The 21,178-nt window shown below is 41.4% G+C and overlaps 1 protein-coding gene across 4 annotated transcripts in view; it reads left to right on the forward strand.

Annotated features, from left to right (window-relative positions):
* The window catches only part of RABEP1 (rabaptin, RAB GTPase binding effector protein 1), a 91,968-nt gene that overhangs the window by 39,826 nt on the left and 30,964 nt on the right, over positions 1 to 21,178 (forward strand). For 3 of the 4 annotated variants that reach the window (XM_075904383.2, XM_075904385.2, XM_089772039.1), the window contains 3 exons: positions 13,254 to 13,373; positions 14,210 to 14,281; positions 20,474 to 20,609. In XM_075904383.2, coding sequence (XP_075760498.1) covers positions 13,254 to 13,373; positions 14,210 to 14,281; positions 20,474 to 20,609 — 328 coding nt within the window. The remainder of the gene's footprint in view (positions 1 to 13,253; positions 13,374 to 14,209; positions 14,282 to 20,473; positions 20,610 to 21,178) is intronic. The other variant, XM_075904384.2, reaches the window with a different exon arrangement.

The following is a 21,178-nucleotide window of genomic DNA, read 5'->3' on the forward strand; positions in this document are numbered from 1 at the left end:
ATAAATAAAAGATAAGATCAGCCTAACAGGAAATATGCCATTTTATTCTTACTTTAAATTCCTGAGAGAGTCAGATTGTAATGTTTTTCCTCTGTTGGCAGCAGTTTTATGTTAAAACCAATGGTGGAGAGCCTTTTTTGGTTTGGGGCTGCACATAAAGTGAGAAGCAAAAAAAAACCCCAAAAAACAAATCCTCACTGGTGTGGCCCCTAACTGAGAAGGAGAAAGACACTCCCCACATTCCCCTCTCACACTAGAGCCTGGAGGGGGGGCAGCCTAGTACATTTTGTGGGGCAGCAGGGGGGCTGGAGTGCCAGTGTGGGCTCCCCAATGCTGAGCCTCAGTGGCTGGATCCAGGAAAGCTGGGGGCTGCATGTGGCCCCTGGGGCTGATGTTCCCCACCTCTGGTTTAAACCCAGCAAAGATGAGGAAAAAGGTTATCTTTGCCTGATTGCTGCTATGTTACAGTGAGAGATTAGTACTGTAAATAGTACAGTGGATTTTGAGCTCTTGAAACTTTCTGAAGCCTAAAAATTGCCCATGCAAGTTGTTGGAATTTCACTAGTTTTGCTTGATTTTTTTTTTTCTTTTGACTAATTGTTTAACCGATAAGCTGGTTCTTATCTCTTAATGGTATCCGTTACATTCAGCTGGCTTTGTATTAACAGAGTTTGAGCTTGCAGGCTTTTCAGGTTGTTGCACAGCAGCTAACCTAAATTGGGAAGTGGCCTCACTACCAGCCAGTTTCTATCCAAAGCTCCTAGGTTAGTAGGTAAATATTACAGCATCTATTAACTTTTCTTTGTAAAAAAGAAAAAAAAATATGAACAATTATCCTAAAATGGAAACTGAATATCTTGGGGAACTTTTTAAAAAGATCTCCAAGCTCAGATGAATTAAAAGGAGGGAAAACTTTCATTTTTTTTAAAAAAAGGAAAAGCTTGTAAATGGGCCCAATGGTGGTTAAAACATGGTCTTTTAGCTCCACTTTTAGGGCATAATCTTTTCCTGGACAAAAAACCCTTTGTTGCTCATCATGGAAGCTTCAGATTTTTTACTCGAGAGGACTAATAAATGCTTAAAACAAAAATAAGGTGAAATGGATTCCTTTTTAGAAACAAATGAGAAAATGGCTGACCAGCAAATAGAGAATGTGCGAGACACATGTGAATGAAAGAACTAAACATTCATGCAACTCCAGCACAAGGCCTATAATCCCCAAAGGTGGCACCCTTAATATCCTCTTGCTTTGGCCTGGATAGTTGATGCTTTACATATGTGGCTCCCCTTGCATTTTATCTTCCGTTTTACAGAGGAGTGGGAGTAGGATGTGTTCATCCGTGAGTTCGTAAATTCCAGGCTCGGGGCAGACTCTCATATAAATGAAAATCCTAAACTTCTCAGCATTATGAAATGAATAAATTGTTCAGACTTTCCTGAAAAGTAGCCCTCCCCTCATCCTTTCAAAACAAGTTCTTTATGTCTTGCAACCAACAAAAAACAATAATCCTGCCAGGATTGTAGGTAGGCCCACCTCTAGTGTAAGATATGGAATAGGAATAGGTAGAACAAAAACAGGAAGTTTGAAATTTAAGTATAAGATTGTCCAGCTTGCACTATGACTGGGGAAATGGATGGTGAAAGGGGTAAAAGCACATTTTCAGCCAGAACTTAAATGTTTAGATCTCATTTGGGACATATCACAGTTGAATCTTACTGCTTAATTTGGGAACAACAGTAATTTAAAACAAGTGAATCCGTCAAATGAACTGTAAGCATGTGTGTGAACTATTCTTGGTGGCCATAGAGTAATTTTTTTTCCCTCCAAAGGCAAGAGGGCAGATGATAAAAACAGTGCACATATCAAAAGGATATATCCAAATACCAATTTATTTGCACAATCAATCTTCTAGCATGCATAGTTAGCCTCATTTTAGAGCAGACAGGCATTGGATGGATACATGTTTTGATAGCATGTGAAAAATGTTGAAAATGATTTGATAGACTTGGACACCTTTTCTGGCACAGTCATTAGCCATTAAATGTCTCTTGTGGAACTCTGAAGAGGATTTTTTTGTCTGTTAGACTGATTGGCTTGTAATTGTTTAGAAACAACTGTTATAATCATTTGTGTAAATTCTTAGATGCAGACTGACTAAGTATAAAAACATGGATTTTATACTGTTATCACATAGCAGTAATATTCATGAAACCTTTGTTGAAATATTCGTGCATGTCTCCAAACTCAAGAATGGTAAATAACTTTTTAAAAGGCAGTCAAAGACATTTGCTCAACTTTCATTTGTCAGCCAACTTTATTGTTTATTTTAAAAATCCACTCTACATTTTAGAGAGTTTGTGCATCTGTCTCTGTGTGTTGGTCTGTCCATCTGAGAGTCCATTTGTTCAACAATTCCTCCTAAACGGTGAGAGCTAGGACCATCAAATTTGCAGCTTCCTCTTACCTTAATTTAAAGCAAGGTCAGGGTTTGATTGGGCCAGGATAATGGGATGTGTGTGGTATGCAATTTTTTTACATCACACAGAAAGGTAGTAATGTGATAATGGGGACAGTTATACTCACACATGACATGGGGGGACAGCAAGCACAGATGACAGTTACACTCACAAATGACCATGGTGGGCAGCCACTGGCCACAGCCTAGCCCCTGCTGTCCTAGGCTGCCTTCGGGGGGAGCAGCTGCCCACCAGGCCACGCAACCCCTGCCTGGCCCCATCCACTGGCAATGCCAGGTAAGTCTTCTAGTGTAAATATAACTGTAATAACGTAAACAGTGCAGCATCCATTAAGGTCAGACCTTCTCTAGGAGTACTTTACCATTACAGTTCTATAGCTTATTCCAGTGCATGACCCGCCCCAAGCAAAAAAACTATTCCAGAAAATCCATGATTTTGACGTATCACCGCGCTGGGTGCCTTTGCTGGGATAGCTAGGTTGATCCGGATCACCCGGATTGACATAGCTATGCTGGCAGAAGTTTGTGGTGTTTTCCTGGCCCAAATTGCATGGCGACAGGCATTGTCAAAGCTTGTTTGCAAAACAGACAAAACACATTTAGTAATTAAAATAACGGGGATGCTGTTACTTTGATTCATGTGCCGTTGTTAGCTTTTCAGTCTGGTATTCACCATAGCCTTTTTCCATCCCCAGTGATAAAGGATTGGGGAAAAGATTTAAATGGATGCACCTTTACAGGGTCTAGGGATGTAATAGTGTACGTGATTAACCAATAAGCAAAAGCTTATAAGTTAATGCTATAGAGTACATGCATTTCCTCTCCTTCCCCACCAGTACATTTTTAGCAGCCTGGCCAGCAGCCCAGCTCAGTCCTGGTTTGCACCAGATCTGAGACCTACCCCTCCTGTGGCTCTGCATTTAAAGTGTATTAGGAGCCAGGCGGGCAGGCAGTCCCTCTCAGTTTCTGCTCACGCGGGATCTGGGAGCTCAGCCCCCACTCTGAACAGCAGTGCTGGGCAACAGGCAGCTGGTCCATGAGGGGAGCTGGTTTTTAAACTGCTCCTCTCATGGACCAGCTCCACCTGGGACCCCGCATTGCTGCCTCTGATTCAGAGGCAGCAGTGCAAAGTGGTAGGGGCTCTTTAGAAGTAGGGCCTGAGCATACTGGCTGCCATCCCACCCCCAGGGACTATAGAATAGTCAAGTAACCGATAAGAATTCACAAAGTTAATAGACAATTCAATTAACCGATATTTAACATCCGTAACAGACACTCTCGAAATAAAATCTGTGTTTAAAAAATAAAAATTCAGATACCATATTTGCCTGAGTCCCCCTGTTATTTTTTTGTTTTGTTTTACAATCCTGTTTTCCTAAACAGGCAACATGTTTGTTTTATAACCTAATCTCTTCATAGATTCTGAAATAAATTTTCTCTAATCTTTTGTTGGTGCTGTCTTTTAATGTTCATTTTAGGTGGGTAACACCTAAAAATTACTATAACAGGAAGCTTAGTGAATATTTTTAAAGTTTTGTATGTTTTGTGGGTTAGGCTTTGTGTGTAATTAATTTTAAGGATTCCTCTAGAGAAGCAGTTTCTTCTTGCTGAGGATCACAGATGTGTTACAGTGTATGCATTGGCCTACTTGCACATCTGTCATTCACTGCCAACCTTGCTGCCTGAAGTTATTTCCTTCCAGTTTTTTCTGCCTCCTCTGCAACAGGTGGCCCCACCAAAGCTCCCTGCTGCTGAGCTTTCTGCAGGAAGTTTCAAAATTTTATTTTAAAATGTAGGTGAATAACTTGGCTCAATATTGTGAATGTGTCCCCGGGTTGCATTTGATTTTTGAGGTGTTTGCAGCAGCTGGTGCTCTACAGGATTCAGGGAGAGAGTTAGTCTGAAAACAGCCAGAGGCAAGACCAAAGGTCTGTGTCCTGCACTTCTTCCTGTCTCATTGGCTCTGTGAGCAGAGTACAGTTTTCTTCACAGCCCAATTGGGGTGGGGTTGCCTTGGCCCCCTTTTTGAGCAGGAGAGGAGCCAGGCATAATTGGAAAGTTCTAGATCTCTCCCATCTCCATGATAGGCGTGAAGCCAGAGGATAGTAGTGTGTCAGATGGGAAGGTTACTACTGAGCCTGTATAGAAAGGGAATCTCATTCTGCTCCTTCCAGAGCTAGCCAAATTGTATTTTTGCACAAAGTGTTATGCTTCCTGTGCACTAGAACAGGCCTCTAGTGTCGGTTATCTCCAATCAGTTAAGCTTTTTGTTTTGTTTTAATCTGAAGTTATGAGCTGTCTCTAACAAGACCCAACATTTTACTTCAAATTAAGAGAGGTGGGCATTCATTTCCTATGTAAAGTCAATAAATTCTCTGGTTAAATATTAAAGACCAGTCCTTAGGAACTCTGAAAATCTCATGAGAGAGCAGTCCATGTCTCCCTTATGGAGATAGCCTTAGATGGCCATTAGTTAACCAAATTCTGCTTATTGATCCTTTAAATTTAGCCAATGTCACTTCCTTTCTTTTGGCAGAAATCTCAATGCCTTTGTGCTTAGGGAAGGATGAAGAAGGATATTTTGGATGTCCATATTTAAAAGATAATCCTGCTTCTTGTGCTGGGGGCACACTGCTATGAAAATCCCTTGGTAATGGATGTGAGGACATTAGCACAAAGAAGAGTGGGAAAAGTCTGTGCTTACCTGAAAATTTTTCATACTGTATGTTACAAGATCCACAGATCCAGTTCACTTTGGAGATTAAACAGACATCCCGAATAGAGAGGAAAATTCACATACAAGGACTAGCATTTACCATTCTTTGCAGCAGAGGAAACTGTTTTCTTCCCCGCTCCTTCAAAGTATAGTTAACACAATCTGTAATTTAGGAACGTTGAGATGAGTAATATTTGGCTGTGGAAGTTCTCAGCTAGAGAGGATTTCAGAAAGTGGGGAATTCCCCTGCTGCTAGTAACTGACAGGTCTCATTCTGCTGCAAACTGCAATATTTTTTAGTATTATTTGTACTGGATCTGTGGACATTGTTACTCCAAAAGAAATTTTCAGGTAAGTACATTTTCCTATTCCTTTTTGTTTGTGAGAGATCTTTCAACCTCTCTCTTCCTCCCCCCCCTCCTTTTTTTTTAAAGGATGCAGTTATTGGATGAAAAACTTTTTTTGGGGGGGGGGGGTGAAGGGAGTATTAGAAATAATTCAGACTGTCAGAAATTTGGGTTGGTTCATCCTTTTTTCTTTTCCTTAAAAAGATTTGTATTTTTTTTTAAAAAAAGGGTGAAATCTTGAAATCATTTTAAGTGAGTGGGAGATTCCACCACAGGATCTTTTCCCTAAGATTATCATCTTATGTTGCGTATTATTCAGCATTTGAAGTATAGTTGGTATGATTCAAACTCAGGGTGTTATGAATAAATTGAACTGATGTGACAAAGCATGTGAAGAAAAGAAAATTTTCAGTTGCTTTTCTCTGTAAGAAATTTGATGTAATTGACATTATTGAAAATTGCTGGGTCAGATTGCATGATTGGAATTTAAAAGGAAGTTACTCACCTTATACAATAATGAGGGTTATTTGAGATGATGTGTCCCTGGGGGTGCTCCAATTCAGGTGTCGGTGCATCTTTGTGCAGCAGATTGGAGATTTTCAGTAGCAGTAATTGGTCAAGATCACTTATTATAATGATGGTAGGAAGGATAGAATTGGTAATTGGAGATTATTGGGGGTTGGTACTCTACATTAACGACACCGTTACTTGTTTTAGTGTCATTAATAACTGAGACCCATAGGACTTGGAATGCATAGGGATCAGTGTGCTGATTAATAAAACCCAGTAGGGAATACTGCAGGGGATCTGTTACAGACCACTGAATCAAACTGGAGGACAGGCTATGTCATTCCTTCAGAATTTGTCTGTGATATTGGAAAGATATTTATGGTAATATGGAGGGGGCTTGAGTTTTGGAGATATTTCATGAGACCCTCCTCCCCCCCCCCCCCCCAGCATTAGTAGTAAAACATAGAAAATGTATGCTTTTCAGAAACTAACACAAATAGATTGTACCAAGATGAGGTGACTTTAGTTTGGACATCATTATGACAGTTAAAGATAAATCTACCACTGGACTGTAATTTTGTGGTTGCCTAGGGACCATTTATCATGACCTGGTTATATTCAGTGTGGCCAAACAAAGGACCATTGCGACCAAGTTCACTGGTATTAATTATATTCCATCCTTATTTTTTTTATTAATTGAATCCTGTATCAGCTTTGTTGTTCTTTTACATTAAATGTAAACTCTGAACTAGATCCAAGGTTTCATCAGTGATCTGGAAGTCAGTGTAAAATCCCTACTAATAAAATAAATAAAGACTGATGAAGATTGGTGGCATGCTAATGGATAGGGTAGAACAGCCATACAGAACATGCATCACTTGGTAAACTGGACCCATTCAAATAAAATGTGTTTATACAACCACATGCAAAGTTATTCATCAGGAGCAAGGAATGTAGGCCTTACCTGGAGAGAATGGTTGACTATATATAGCCTGGAAAGCAGTCACTGTGGAAAGAAATTAGGTATCATAGCAACTGAACACAAGATCCCAGTGCAGTGCTGTGCATCTACCTCTGTATATGAGACCAGTAATGGAATACTGTATCCAATTCTCACATCAATATCAACATTTTTATAAAGATGTTGAAAAATTTGAAACAGTGCAGAAAAGAACCACAAAAATAATTCAAGGGCTGGAAAAAAGGCCTGGTAATGGAGATTTAAAGAGTTCAATCTGTTTATCTTATCAAAATGCAGATTGAATGGTGGCTTTATTACAGTGTAAAAGTCCTTTAGGGGGGCAATAATACCAGGTACTAATGCGTTCTTCAGTCTCGCAGAGAAAAGCATAATAAAAACCAATGGTTGCAAGCCAAAGCCAGACAAATTCATGTTAGAAATTAGGCGCAAATTTTTAACAAACTACCAAGAGAAAACTGAATACCTTTCTGGAAGATATGCTCTAGCCAAGCACAAGTTAGGCTCAATACAGAGATTGAGTGGTCCCATCTGGACTTAAACTTTATGAAGTTTACACAGAGCATTTTTTTCTTGTGGTGTTCATTAAATACAGAAGAAGAGAATGTGAACCCCGAAAACCCTTCTCCCACTTGTTAGGTACAGTATTTTTAATAAGAATTGAGGAGGTCCTTGAACTCTCTAGAACACTCAGAATTAGGCTTTGCTTCAGTTTACAGTAGTTGCACAGGTGAGATTGAAAAGGAGACCAATGATAAAACAAGCTAGACAATCCTGGAATGCAAAATTGAGTGTTGTTCTGACCATTGTATGTATCTTACGCACACTTTACTTCTGAGCCTACATGCTTACTTCTAACCATGGAAAAGGGAAAAAGTGTAACTAAATCAGTTCCATTGAAATGTATATATCTCTTTCCAATTTTCCACTTGATTGCTGCTAAACAGTCCAGTTTTGACTTCACTCAACCTTCTTCCTTGTGTTCAGTACTCAGCCATGAGAAATTAAAACTTGCAACGAAAGACTGTTGGGGATGCTAGTAGTAGCTAGAAAAGAAATTTTTAGAGAAGTTTTATTAAAGTCCTGAAAATAATTAGTTTGTGTCTCAGTGTAGGTTGCAGTGAGCCTGCTATGGGTGTTTCACAACCACGAAATAGTGCAGATAAGATAATAAGCAAAGCTGCTTTGGGGAGTAAATTTCTGCTGCTGGTGTTTGAAGAACTTAACCTGACTTGTTGCTGCTGAGGCATAGCTAACAGTTCCTCCAAGTAGGTAGTGAATTTACTGTGCTTTGTGGAGGCAGTTTCCCATTCCTATAGATTTTTTGTTTGTTTGTTTTAGTCTGTTTAGACAGGAAGAAATGGCAGTGGCATGGTGCTGGCAGTTGTGTTCAAAACAAGTGTTTGCCAGCAAATTGTCCAGAAAACAGTAGTCTAGTGAGTGCTAGTGGGTGGGCAATATCTGATCTCAGATTCCAATACATGATGCTGTGAAAGAGAGAGAGAGACGGGGGGGGTGTGTGTGTGTGTGTGTGTGTGTGCGCGCGCATGTGCAAGTGACTCATTTAGTACAGCTGCTGCCTTGGCTGGTAATCTACTGCTACATGAAATGTTCTCTTTGAAGTTTTCTTTTAAATTGCAGTTCTCATTTATCCTTGTCAATCTCCTACAATAGAAGCTGGAGGGAAAGTGATGTTCCAACCTACCAATCCATAAATAGAAATAAAAAATAAACAGTGCAACAAGATGTTTTCCTTTTTTGTGGTTTAAACAATAACTCCTTATATTTACTTACGAATTGTTTAATCTGAAGAATTCCATTAAATTGCTGCTTCTTCTGCTGGAGTTGGACCTTGCAAAGGGAATTAAAACCAATAGTAGAAGGTTTTATAACCATATAAAAAAAGAAGAAAAAAAAAAGTGGGACCGCTAATCACTAAGGATGGAGTGGAAGTTAAGGATAATCTAGGCATGGCCCAATATCTAAACAAATACTTTGCTTCAGTCTTTAATGAGGTTAATGAAGAGCTTAGGGATAATGGTAACATACCAAATGGGAATAAGGATATGGAGGAAGATATTACTATATCCAAGATAAAAGCCAAACTCGAACAGCTTAATGGGAGTAAATCGAGGGGCCCAGATAGATAATCTTCATCCAAGAATATTAAAGGAACTGGCATATGAAATTGCAAGTCCATTAGCAAAATTTTTTTAATAAATCTCTAAACTCCGGGGTTGTACCATTTGACTGGAGAATTGCTTATATAGTTCCTATTTTTAAGAAAGGGGGGAAAAAAGTTACCCTGATAACTATAGGCCTGTTAGTTTGACATTTGTAGCATGGTCTTGGAAAAATTTTTGAAGGAGAAAGTAGTTAGGAACATTGAGGTTAATGGCAATTGGGACAAATTACAACATGGTTTTACAAAAGGTAGATGGTGCCAAACCAACCTGATCTTCTTTTTTGAGAAAGTAACAGATTTTTTAGGTAAAGGAAATGCAGTGGATCTAATCTACCTTGATTTTAGTAAGGCATTTGATACAGTACCATATGGGGAATTATTGGTTAAATTGGAAAAGATGGGGATCAATATGAAAATTGAGAGTTGGATAAGCAACTGGTTAAAGGGGAGACTACAGTGGGTCATACTAACAGGTGAACTGTCAGGTTGGAGGAAGGTTACTAGCGGAGTTCCTCAGGGATCAGTTTTGGGATCAATCTTATTTAATCTTTTTATTACTGACCTTGGCACCAAAAGTAGGAGTGTCCTAATAAAGTTTGCGGATGACACAAAATTGGGAGGTATTGCCAATTCAGAAAAGCATCAGGATATCATACAGGAAGATCTGAATGATCTTGTAAATTGGAGTGATAGCAATAGGATGAAATTTAATAGTGAGGAAGTGTAAGGTTATGCATTTAGGCTGTGTCCAGACTCAGGGTTTTTTCCCGAAAAAAGTAGCCTTTTTCGAAAAAAACTTCACCTGCGTCTAGACTACAGCCGCGTTCTTTCGAAATTAAATCAAAAGAACGGGGCTTGTCTTTCGACGGCGGTAAACCTCATTTCACGAGGAAGAACGCCTTTTTTCGAAAGTGCTCTTTTGAAAAAAGGCGTTCTTGAATGCCAACAGGGCTTTTTAGAAAGAGAGCATCCAGACTCACTAGCTGCTTTCCTTTCGAAAAAGTGGCTTTCTTTTTCGAAAGTTCTGCTTGCAGTCTAGACGCTCTTTTTCAAAAGAGGCTTTTTCAAAAGTATCTTTCGAAAAAGCCTCTTTCGAAAGAGGCTTGCAGTCAAGACATAGCCTGAGGGATTATAACTAAAATTCTTGTTATTAAGCTGGAGACACATCAGTTGGAAGTAACGGAAGAGGAGAAGGACCTCGAAGTCCTGGTTGATCATAGGATGACTATGAGCTGCCATTGGGACATGGCCGTGAAAAAGGCTAATATGGTCTTGGGATGCATTAGGCGAGGTATTTCCAGTAGGGATAAGGAGGTGTTAGTGCCGTTATACAACGCATTGGTGAGATCTCATTTGGAATACTGTGTGTAGTTCTGGTCTCCCACATTTAAGAAGGATTAATTGAAACTGAAACAGGTACAAAGAAGGGCCACTAGGATGATCCGAGGAATGGAAAACCTGTCTTATGAAAGGAGACTCAAGGAGCTTGGCTTGTTTACCTTAACCAAAAGAAGGCTGAGGGGTGACATGATTGCTCTCTTTAAATATACTAGAGGGATAAATACCAGGGAAGGAGAGGAATTATTTAAGCTTAATACCGATGTGGACACAAGAACAAATGGATATAAGCTGGCTATTAGGAAGTTTAGACTTGAAATTAGATGAAGGTTTCTAATCATTAGAGGAATGAAGTTCTGGATAGCCTTCCAAGGGAAGTAGTGGGGGCAAAAGACCTATCTGGCTTCAAGATTAAGCTAGATGGGTTTATGAAGGGGATGGTTTGATGAGATAACATGATCTTGGTAACTAATTGACCTTTTACTATCAGTGGTCAAATAGGCCAATGGAGGAATGATAGGAGTTACTATAGAGAATTTTTCCTGGGTGTCTGGCTGGTGAGGCTTACCCACATACTCAGGGTTCATCTGATTGCCATATTTGGGATCGGGAAGGAATTTTCCTCCAGGGTAGATTAGCAGAGACCCTGGAGGTTTTTCGCCTTCCTCTGTAGTATGGGTCACCGATCACTTGCTGGAGGATTCTCTGCATCTTGGGGGTCCTTAAACCATATGAGGACTTCAATATATGAGATATAGGTGAGAGGATTATTCCAGGAGTGAGTGGGTGAGATTCTGTGGCCTGAATTGTGCAGGGGGTCAGACTAGATGATCATAATGGTCCCTTCTGACCTTAGTCTGAGTCACTTAGGCTATGTCTATACAGCAGTGTTATTTCGGAATAACTGACATTATTCCAAAATAACAAAGAGTGTGTCTACACAGCAAGTCATTATTTCAGACTTCTTACTTTGACTCCTGTAACCCTGTAACCCTCATTTTACGAGGAATAAGGGTAGTCCGAGGAAGAGTGCTCTTTCTCAGACTTCCTGCTGTGTAGACAGCACCAAAAGTTGAATTAAACTATTTTGACTTAAGTTACGCAATTGACGTAGCTCAAGTTGCGTAGCTTAATTTGACTTTAACCCTGCTGTGTAGATGCACCCTAAGTGACTGGTACTTTCGGGGCACATGAGATGTTGGGATATCAAAGCAGGCTTCCAATCTACACGTTTCTGAATTTGAGTACTTACTGCATTGCCCCATTTTAATTCTTCTTTTTAACCCGGCTGGTTTTTTTTTCCTCTTACTCCTGCTTCCTCATATGAGTCTTTCCATTGTCTTCTCCATCTTTTTAGTTTTTCAGCACTAACCTTGGGGGGAAAAAAACCATATTTTGACAGCTTTGATGGCACGGTTTTGAATACATAGTACAATAAAACTGAAAATTGTTTGTTTTATTTATCAATAATTCTTAAAATCTAAAAATAGCCTTCCAACCCCCATAAAAGAGCTACATGGTATTACTACATGTTGCCTTCTCCTTTTGAATTTCTGGAGTCAGTAACTAACTTTGCAATTGCATGATTTCTGTCCATTTCTCTCTCTCTCTTCTACACAGCATCATCTTGGTGAAAAGGCCACACTTTTTAAATACAGAATAATTGTATGTACACACTTTAAAACTTATGATTGTCCCATTAGCAAGGGGCAAGATGTACAGTAAAACTCCAGTTTTCCGGCATCCAGTGGTCCAGCACTCCTGATAGTCTGGCACCACCTGGAACCCGGAAGTCCTCCAGGCAGCTGGACCATTGGAGCTGCTCTGCCCCGGGCTTCCCCGAGTCAGCCGCTGGTCAATTTCAGCAGCTGCTGACTTGGGGACGCACGGGGCAGAGCAGCTGGGGTGCTGCTAGGTTAGTCCCACAGTGCTGCCCCCCCTTCTGATAGTCCGGCATATCAGATATTCCGGCACCCCCTGGGTCTGAAAGGTGCCGTATTATTGGAAGTTTACTGTACTAGCTATTTCCCGTAAAAGCAGACGCATGGCAAATTCATCCATGGACATATAATTCCATTGCTTTCAAAGAATGGGACAATGGAATTATATGTCCATGGATGAATTTGCCATGTGTCTGCTTTTACGGGACCAACCTAGCAGCACCTCAGCTGCTCTGCCCCGGGCTTCCCCAAGTCAATCGCTGCTGAAACTGACCAGCGGCTGACTCTGGGAAGCCCGGGGCAGAGCACCCCAGCTGGGGTGCTCTGCCCCGGGCTTGTCAGCCGCTGGTCAGTTTCAGCAGCGACTGACTTGGGGAAAGTCTGGGGCAGAGCAGCTGAGGTGCTGCTAGGTTGGTCCCACAGTGCTGCCTCCCCTTCTGATAGTCCGGCATATCAGATATTCCGGCACCCCCTGGGTCCGAAAGGTGCCGTATTATTGGAAGTTTACTGTACTAGCTATTTCCCGTAAAAGCAAATTCATCCATGGACATACAATTCCATTGCTTTCAAAGAATGGGACAAATTTTATTTTGTCAGAGAGCACTTGGGACTAGCTAAATATGTAGTAACATAACAAGTATTATAAGCAAAAGTGTGGTTTCATTTTTGGCATATCAATTTTGTTAATTTCTCTTGTGGAAAAAGATTTGTTTTTATTCCAAAGTAATATGATGCATTAACACATTACAAATTGATTTCAGGCCCAAGAGGATGCTGAGAAGCTTCGTTCAGTTGTGATGCCTATGGAGAAAGAGATTGCCATTTTAAAGGAGAAACTAACAGAAGCGGAAGACCATATAAAAGAACTAGAAGCTTCAAAGGTGAGGTAAAATTTTAACTATTTAAATCTATATCTGCAAAAGAATATGCATTTTGCATTATGGCAGTTTTATTGATACTGACAAGCAATTGTAAACTTTGCAGTAGATACATAAATAAAGATGTAATGAAAAGTGCAAAATGCACTATTTAAATATTTTCCCTTGTCTTGCAAATAAAATATTGTAGACTGTGCATTTAAGTTGTGTTTCTATTTGAGGCTCTGGTAACATGGATAATTTTTTACATATTTAAACCTGAGCTCACATAGTTTAGATTATCAGAAATATCACTAAGAAAGCTCCATACAGATGGGTAAATTCTCTCTTCTCAAGCAGTTTGATGTTACTACATTTTGGCCATTTAAAGCCACAAAGGAAGTTTTATAATTGGCAGTATTTTTCATCTTTGAGAACTGGCACTTACCCTCCATGAGGTTTCTAGGTTTGCTTTATCACTTTAGGCATAAAACTGCAACATTATCTGCAATTTTTTTTACATCTTCTATTGACCTCTTTGCAGTAACTTTTAGCATTTTTTCCTATAAATTACTTATCCAGAATTTTTGCTCCATCCATTATCTAGAAGACATATTTAACCCATCTTTTTCATAAAAATCAGCCAGAGATTATAAAGAAACAAGCATTATATTGCCACAGATTAGCTGCATTTTGTCTGCTGTTTATAGGGAGGGGAAGGTGGCAGTTGAAGCCTTTTTACATCTTATAAATCAAATTTATTGATATTTCCAAAAGATCCAGAGCATTCAGGAGTTACGTGAAAGGTAAGTGAAATATTAGTCTGCCTTGCAAACTTAGTGTTCTGTCCCTTATTACAGAAAAATACACCTCTTTTTGCCTTGAAGAGGGGGAAAAATCGCACCAGTCTGACTGGCAGACCATACTCCTCAGTGAGTTGTGATTCTCTTCAAGTTTTTCAGGATTCTTTCCAGTAGCTGATTCTCACAGGCTTCTTATTCAGAAACTGAATTTTGTTTTTTGAATTGCCCAGACATTGTGTGAGAATAAGATTGTTACTTTTTCCCTTAGTGCCTCACTCTTGATTTGCGTTGCTAGTCTGAAGCAGGGCAAGATTGTTAAAGGGGCTGTAGGGCCTCCAGCCCAGAGCCCTTAGGGGGACCCCCTTGGCCTGGGGCCCTGGGTTGCAGACTCTAAAGCCCTAGCCTGCTGCATTCCTCGCCAACTCTGGGAAGAAGGCAGCTGTCTCTGTGTTGGCCTGTGGGCTTCTCTCCTGATGCTCTATTTGGCCAGGAGCATGGTCAGTGGGAGGCAGGGTAAGGGGAACCATGCCTGCATGCACAGGGTGGCACAAAGCCACCTTACCACCCCCACCAAACAGGAGCTATGCCAGGTAAGTGCCCCAATATCATGCTTCCTCCCATAACCTTGTTCCTTCCCAGACCATGCACCTCTACTCCCAATCCAATCTTGTGCTGCACTTCCCTCCCAGACCCATGCCCAGCCTGCTCCCCAGCAGCTCCCTTCCATCCCACCCCAGAGTCTAGAGGGGCCCCACAAAATCTACTGGCCCCAGGCCCCCAGAAGAGTTAATCCAGTCTTGGTTTGAAGTCAGAGGAAATACGAATCCATGTCTCTCCCTGTTATAAAAGTAATCAGGACTTTGTAAGAATTATGATGATTGCTTTTGGAGTTATTCTTTACATTCTGTTCTCTTACAGCTGTTCACTATTTTCTGTCTAGTAGATGACACAATTGGTCATCTACATTATTCAGGATGAGCAACTCTGGTAACAGCTTCATCAACATTACCCATAAAACAAGTGCACAAGTTTGAATTTTGTAAAACTTGTATACGTCCCCTAACTTTTTTTTTTTGGTATGATGGGCTTCATTTTGTAAAGTATTTCCCACCAAAAGAGATGATAGGTGATAGATAACAGCATTAATGCTGACTTAGATCTTTAGTGCTGTTGTTCAGAATTAGTTGTGTGTTTGTGCCTGTTAACTGGAAGATTTCCCCCCTAGCAGCTAGCCGTAGAGTCAGTCTGGGTGCTCCCTGGAGTCGTACCTCCTTAGTGCATAGTATAGTACCTTGCCAACCCCTTCCCCTCCTCAGTTCCTCCTTTCCGCCAGTGATGTCTAGCTGGAATTCCCTGTGCTTTTATTCATACGAGCAGTGGCTTCTCTTTCGTTCTTGTTTACTTAGTTAATAGTTAAATAGTTGTTAAGTTGTAGTAAGTTGAATAGTTAGTTTTTATTGGGGAGGTTGTTTTTTCCCTTCCCTATGCTTTAATACCAGGGCATGCCTGGGTCACCAGGCTTCAACGCCTGTGACTCTTGTGGCAAACATATGCCCAGAATGGACGCCCTCCCCACCCCACACACACACACTCTTCCTGCCTGAAGTGTTTTGGGAGAGGGTCATCAGAAGAACTGCTGTGCAATTTTTAAAACCTTCAGACTATGAACACTCAAAGATTGATATCAGCAAGTTACGGTTCTTTTCATGGAAGCAGCACTATGGCCCCTACCAGACCATGCGCCTGCAGACTCAGCACCGAGCACGTCTTCCTCTGTGCAGTCATCTCAGCCTAAGGCACCATCTAAAGACCCTCGGTACCTGACGGGCTCATCTCAAAACACACATCAATGGCACCGCTCGCACTCTCCGGTGCCACAAGAGAAAAAGAGACCAGGCAGAGGGAGATCTACTTCCATATCCAAGCCTAAGGATGCTCCACCAATGGGACCCATGCCAGGCCAACAGGCGATGGCACCAGCTCTGGACATAAGGGAAAGAGCCCAGGGATCGAATGCCCTGCCTCCAGAGAGATATCGAGTGCCTCCCAGGGAAATCATTGTGCCTTCCACGCCTGAGGCCTTTCAAGCAGCCCAGGACCTAGTGCAGAACAGCTCTCCCTTCTCTCCAGCACAAGCTCCGCTGAGGGTGCCGTTGAGATGCAAATCGATGCTGATGGCTTGGCTCTCATCCTCACCATGAAACTGATCTGAGGCTGCAACAGGATCCAAAAAGTAAATCCTCGTGCCATGGCTCAGTGTCAGGAAATTCAGCTCCTCCTTGGTCATCTTGTACAGACACCTCAGATCCTGCTGATGCACCAGCAGACGGTCAATTTCCACCTGGGAACAGCACCTTTATGCGGCACGGTGGGCAGCTTAGTGGTAACCGCCTACCTACTGGCCCTTTGCACACCTTGGGTTTTCCATGAAAGCCAGGATTGAAACCAAAGCTGTCACTTCAGAGCATCATGAGCGGCATTGGCCATCTTTCTCTCGCCATGGGCACCATCCACTTCGGTGACGGAGTACAGAAAGGAGCCCTCAACCCATTCATTGCGTATACTGGCCTCAATGTTGATGCCATTACCGGGCCTACCACCACACATACTCCTGCCGTCTTAAACCACCGGAGCTCTCAATTTCTTCTATCAGAGTGCATTTAGCTGCTATTTCGGTGTTTCATCCAGGATCTCAAGGTTCTTCAGTGTTCACAAACCTACTGTTAACCTGTTTCTTAAAAGGTCTAGACAGACGTTACCCTCAAGTCTGTAAACAGGTTCCCCCCCAGGACCTCAACTTAGTCCTGTCTAAACTTATGGGTCCCTGATTTGAATCTCTTGCCATTTCCTCACTTTTTCCTCTTGCCACTTTTTATTTCACTCACAGTAGCATTCCTTGTAGCAGTGACTTCTGCCAGAAAGGAATCTGAGCACTTAACTCGGAGCCTCCTCATGCTGTTTTTTATAAAGACCGAGTACAGCTTCGATCCCATCTGTCATTCCTACTGAAGGTGGTCTCCCCATACCACATGAATCAGGATATTTTTCTCCAGGTGTTTTACCCTAAACCTCACTCTAATCCCTAGGAACAGAGTCTACACACCCTGGATGTGCACAGAGTGCTAGCTTTTTATATCGACAAAACTACACCTTTTAGGCAGTCCTCTCAATTGTTCATAGCAGTGGCTGAGGCTGTGTCTTCACTACAATGATCTATCGGAAAAAGGTATGCAAGTTGCGCCCCGCAATTTGCATACCTTTTTCCAATAGTGGTTTTTTTGTTTATTTGTTTTTTTTGTTTTTGAAAGAGGCTTTTCTGAAATTTGGCCCATCTACACTGGGCCAAATTTCAGAAAACCCTTCTCTTTTTGGAAGAGCCCATCTTCCTTGTGGGAAGAGGAAGACAGGGCTTCCTAAAGAGCACATCTGCTCTTCTGCCAAAAAAAAAAAAAAAAGCGGAAGAGCAGACCCGTTCCCTGGACGTGGCAGAGTTTTTCCTGGATAAACCTTGTAGTGTAGACATAGCCTGAGAGAATGAAGGGTCAGTAGGTGCATTTCATCATGGATAGCAACCTGCATCAAAGAGCGTTACAACCTAGTGGGCATAACTCTGCCATGACTTTCAGCACATTGTACCAAGGAACATGCCTCCTGTTTCTATAGCTCATATCCCCACTCAAGAAATCTGCAGAGCTGCAACATGGTCCTCTATTCACATTTTTGCAGCACACTATGCCATCACCTAGCAATCAAGGGATAATGCAGCCTTTGGAAGAGCAGTGTTATAGTCCCTACCGAGCTCCGACCCTGCCTTCTGAATCTTGGCTTCAGAATCATCTAATTTGGAATGCACACAAACAATCACTCGAAGAAGAGAAAAGGATATGTACTTTCTTGTAAGTGTTGTTCTTTGAGATGTGTTGTTCACGTCCATTCGAATACCTTCCCTTCTACTCCTCTGACAAAGCAACTGGAAAGAAGGAACCAAGGGGAAGTTGGTAGGGCGTGATGTTGCATGCCATGGAGGTGTCCAGATCAACTCCTCAGCTTGCTGGTAGGGGAAAAATCTTCTGGCTAATGTGTACGTGTGCTCACGAACACCCAAGTTAGAATGAACATGAACAACACATCTCGAAGAAAAGTAGTTACAAGAAGATACAGAACCATTTTTTTTCCTGGTCATCTGCCGTGAACTCCGTATCATGTCACATTGTTATTTCTAATTAGCAATGTAAGGGTATGTCTACACTGCCCCGCTAGTTCGAACTAGCGGGGTAATGTAGGCATACTGCACTTGCAAATGAAGCCCGGGATTTGAATTTCCCGGGCTTCATTTGCATAAGCGGGGCTCCGCCATTTTTAAATCCCCGCTCGTTCGAACCCTGTGCCGCGCGGCTACACGCGGCACGAACTAGGTAGTTCGAACTAGGCTTCCTAGTTCGAACTACCGTTACTCCTCGTGGAATGATCTATCCTCCTCGTGGAATGAGGAGTAACGGTAGTTCGAACTAGGAAGCCTAGTTCGAACTACCTAGTTCGTGCCGCGTGTAGCCGCGCGGCACAGGGTTCGAACGAGTGGGGATTTAAAAATGGCGGAGCCCCGCTTATGCAAATGAAGCCCGGGAAATTCAAATTTGCAAGTGCGGTATGCCTACATTACCCTCCTAGTTCGAACTAGGAGGGTAGTGTAGACATACCCTCTGTGACTAGTTGACTACCTGATAAGCCTAGGCTTATCCGGTAGTTGAGTCATTACTTGATTAGTTGCTTCCTCCCTCGACCCCTCCCCCTCCCACCCGCTGACTTTGTATCAGAGGCAGCAAGTGGGGGAGCAGGAGCTGGTGCTGGGGGAAGCTGGCTTAAAATCCGGTTTCCCCCTTAGCACCATCTCCGCAGTGGAGGCAGAGGCACAACTGGAGAAATGATGCGAGTGGGGGCTGAAGAAGTCCCTGCTCATGCTGGGTCCCGACTCCTGCACATCTACCTTTTAAATGTAGTATGAGCTGCGGGTGGTCTTAATACACTTAAAGGGCAGAGGCACAGAGGTGATAAAGAGGGCTCATTATCTGCCATTCTTGAGTACTTTTTACATTTAGTCCCACCCTTTGTATTGGTATCTGCGTACATCACAAATCCTAATAAATTTAAACTCCAGTTGTAATAATTTACCATTTTAATGGCGTATGTGTTATGGTACTAAACATGCTGTATACCAGATGCTGAACCTTGCTTAACACTATTTACTGTTAAACAGTGACTAAGTTGTGTTAATACCTTTTGCCCATATACTCCATCCGTATTAATTCAGTACATCCTGAGAGTTAGGGAAGTACAAGTTTTTCCCTATTTTATAGATTGTGGGATGGGTATGGAGGATCTGACTAAATGACTCTTCCCGAGATCATGCAGGAAGTCTGTGGAGAACAAAGGAATTAAACTCAAGTTTCCTGACCAGGACACCCTTGTTATATGCCACAGTGGGGAACCTTTTGGCCATTATTATTTGTATTTCAAAATATGTTCAGATAATTTATCCCTTTTTGAATTTCAACTGTTCTGAAAGAATTATTGCCAGATAGTCACACTGCCGCTACTATTGCAGCGAAGCACAGTGTGTGACCTTGGGACCAAATGCAAACTGCAAGGTCCTGAAAGGTGGCCCCCATCTGCCCTTTCTGTGTAACTGCAGGATTTTGCCATTATAGTCCAATTCTATTGTCTATATATGTAGTAAAGTACAAACTTTATAATATGGCCACGTATATTTCTAATTACAGCATTTTTATATACTTACATGCACATGTAGTCTTCTAGCTCTTGGCAAGCTGCCAGTATGCCTCTAGCATTATGAATGTAAATGTAGCATATGATGCTCCAGATCAGTTTAATATGTTCCTCCTCCTGGCTGCCAAAACAGTGTTGTTGGCAAGGATATAAACTGTTAATTATATGCTTGCTTTTGGTATTTAAAGATAAACTAACTATCTGGAGATGTCAAAAGTGCATGGTCCCAATACATGATTCACTATAGTGAGCATGTAACACTTGTGTTTGCTATCATGGTCCAGTGCTCCCTGCCAGTTCTCTTAACTATATACTTATGTACTCTGACTTGTAGAAATTAAATAAGGAAATACTTTACATAATGATCTAAATATGTATTGTCCTTGCGCAATAGATGTTCAGTTATTTGTTATTCCTATAAACTTAAGCTCATGAGTTATGTATAATCACAGCAGTTAGTACAGTAATATAAAACAAAAACTGTATAATTGTAACCCTAACTTTTGGTGGGTCCTTTCTTTCACTTACCTTTCTCAGGTTAAAGAATTGAATCATTATCTAGAAGCTGAGAAGTCATGTAGGACAGATTTAGAGATGTATGTGGCTGTTCTGAATACTCAGAAATCAGTCTTGCAAGAAGATGCAGAGAAATTACGGAAAGAGCTGCATGAAGGTAACTGCATAACAATTGGTCTGATTTTTGCCTATGCTAAAGATTTGGAAGACAATGCACACACAGCTTTTTCTCTTCGTTTCTTATCTTAACTTACTGACCAAATATTTTAACTGAAAAGCACTTGAAGTTTCCACCCAACAAATGATTCTAGTAATGTTACATATATTTGCATTTATTTTCACCAAAGGTATTGAACTTGCATGATAGTCTGACGGTTTCACAGACTTAGCTCTCATTGTTGTCCTGATTTTTTTTTTCTGGTATCCATGGATAGAATTGTTAGGAACAGTAATATTTGTTTCTAATAACACAGTATGCCAAGCATTGTTGAAACACAAAATGTGATCCGAAACCTAACCAGCATTCATTCTTATGTCAGAGTTTTATGAGTAATAGAAAAGGAGGATGCATGCCTACATGCACATATGCATTCACAGGCAACTGCAAATGCATGTAATTCTACTAAAAAGGACTGACACACAAATTTCCCTTTGAAATAAATTAACTCATGAGTAAGGTCCTACCAAATTAATGGCTGTGAAAAACACGTTGCAGACCGTGAATGC

This window comes from Pelodiscus sinensis, chromosome 21, assembly GCF_052426305.1.
Source record: "Pelodiscus sinensis isolate ZL-2025 chromosome 21, ASM5242630v1, whole genome shotgun sequence".
In the NCBI taxonomy this organism is placed as follows: Eukaryota; Metazoa; Chordata; order Testudines; family Trionychidae; genus Pelodiscus; species Pelodiscus sinensis.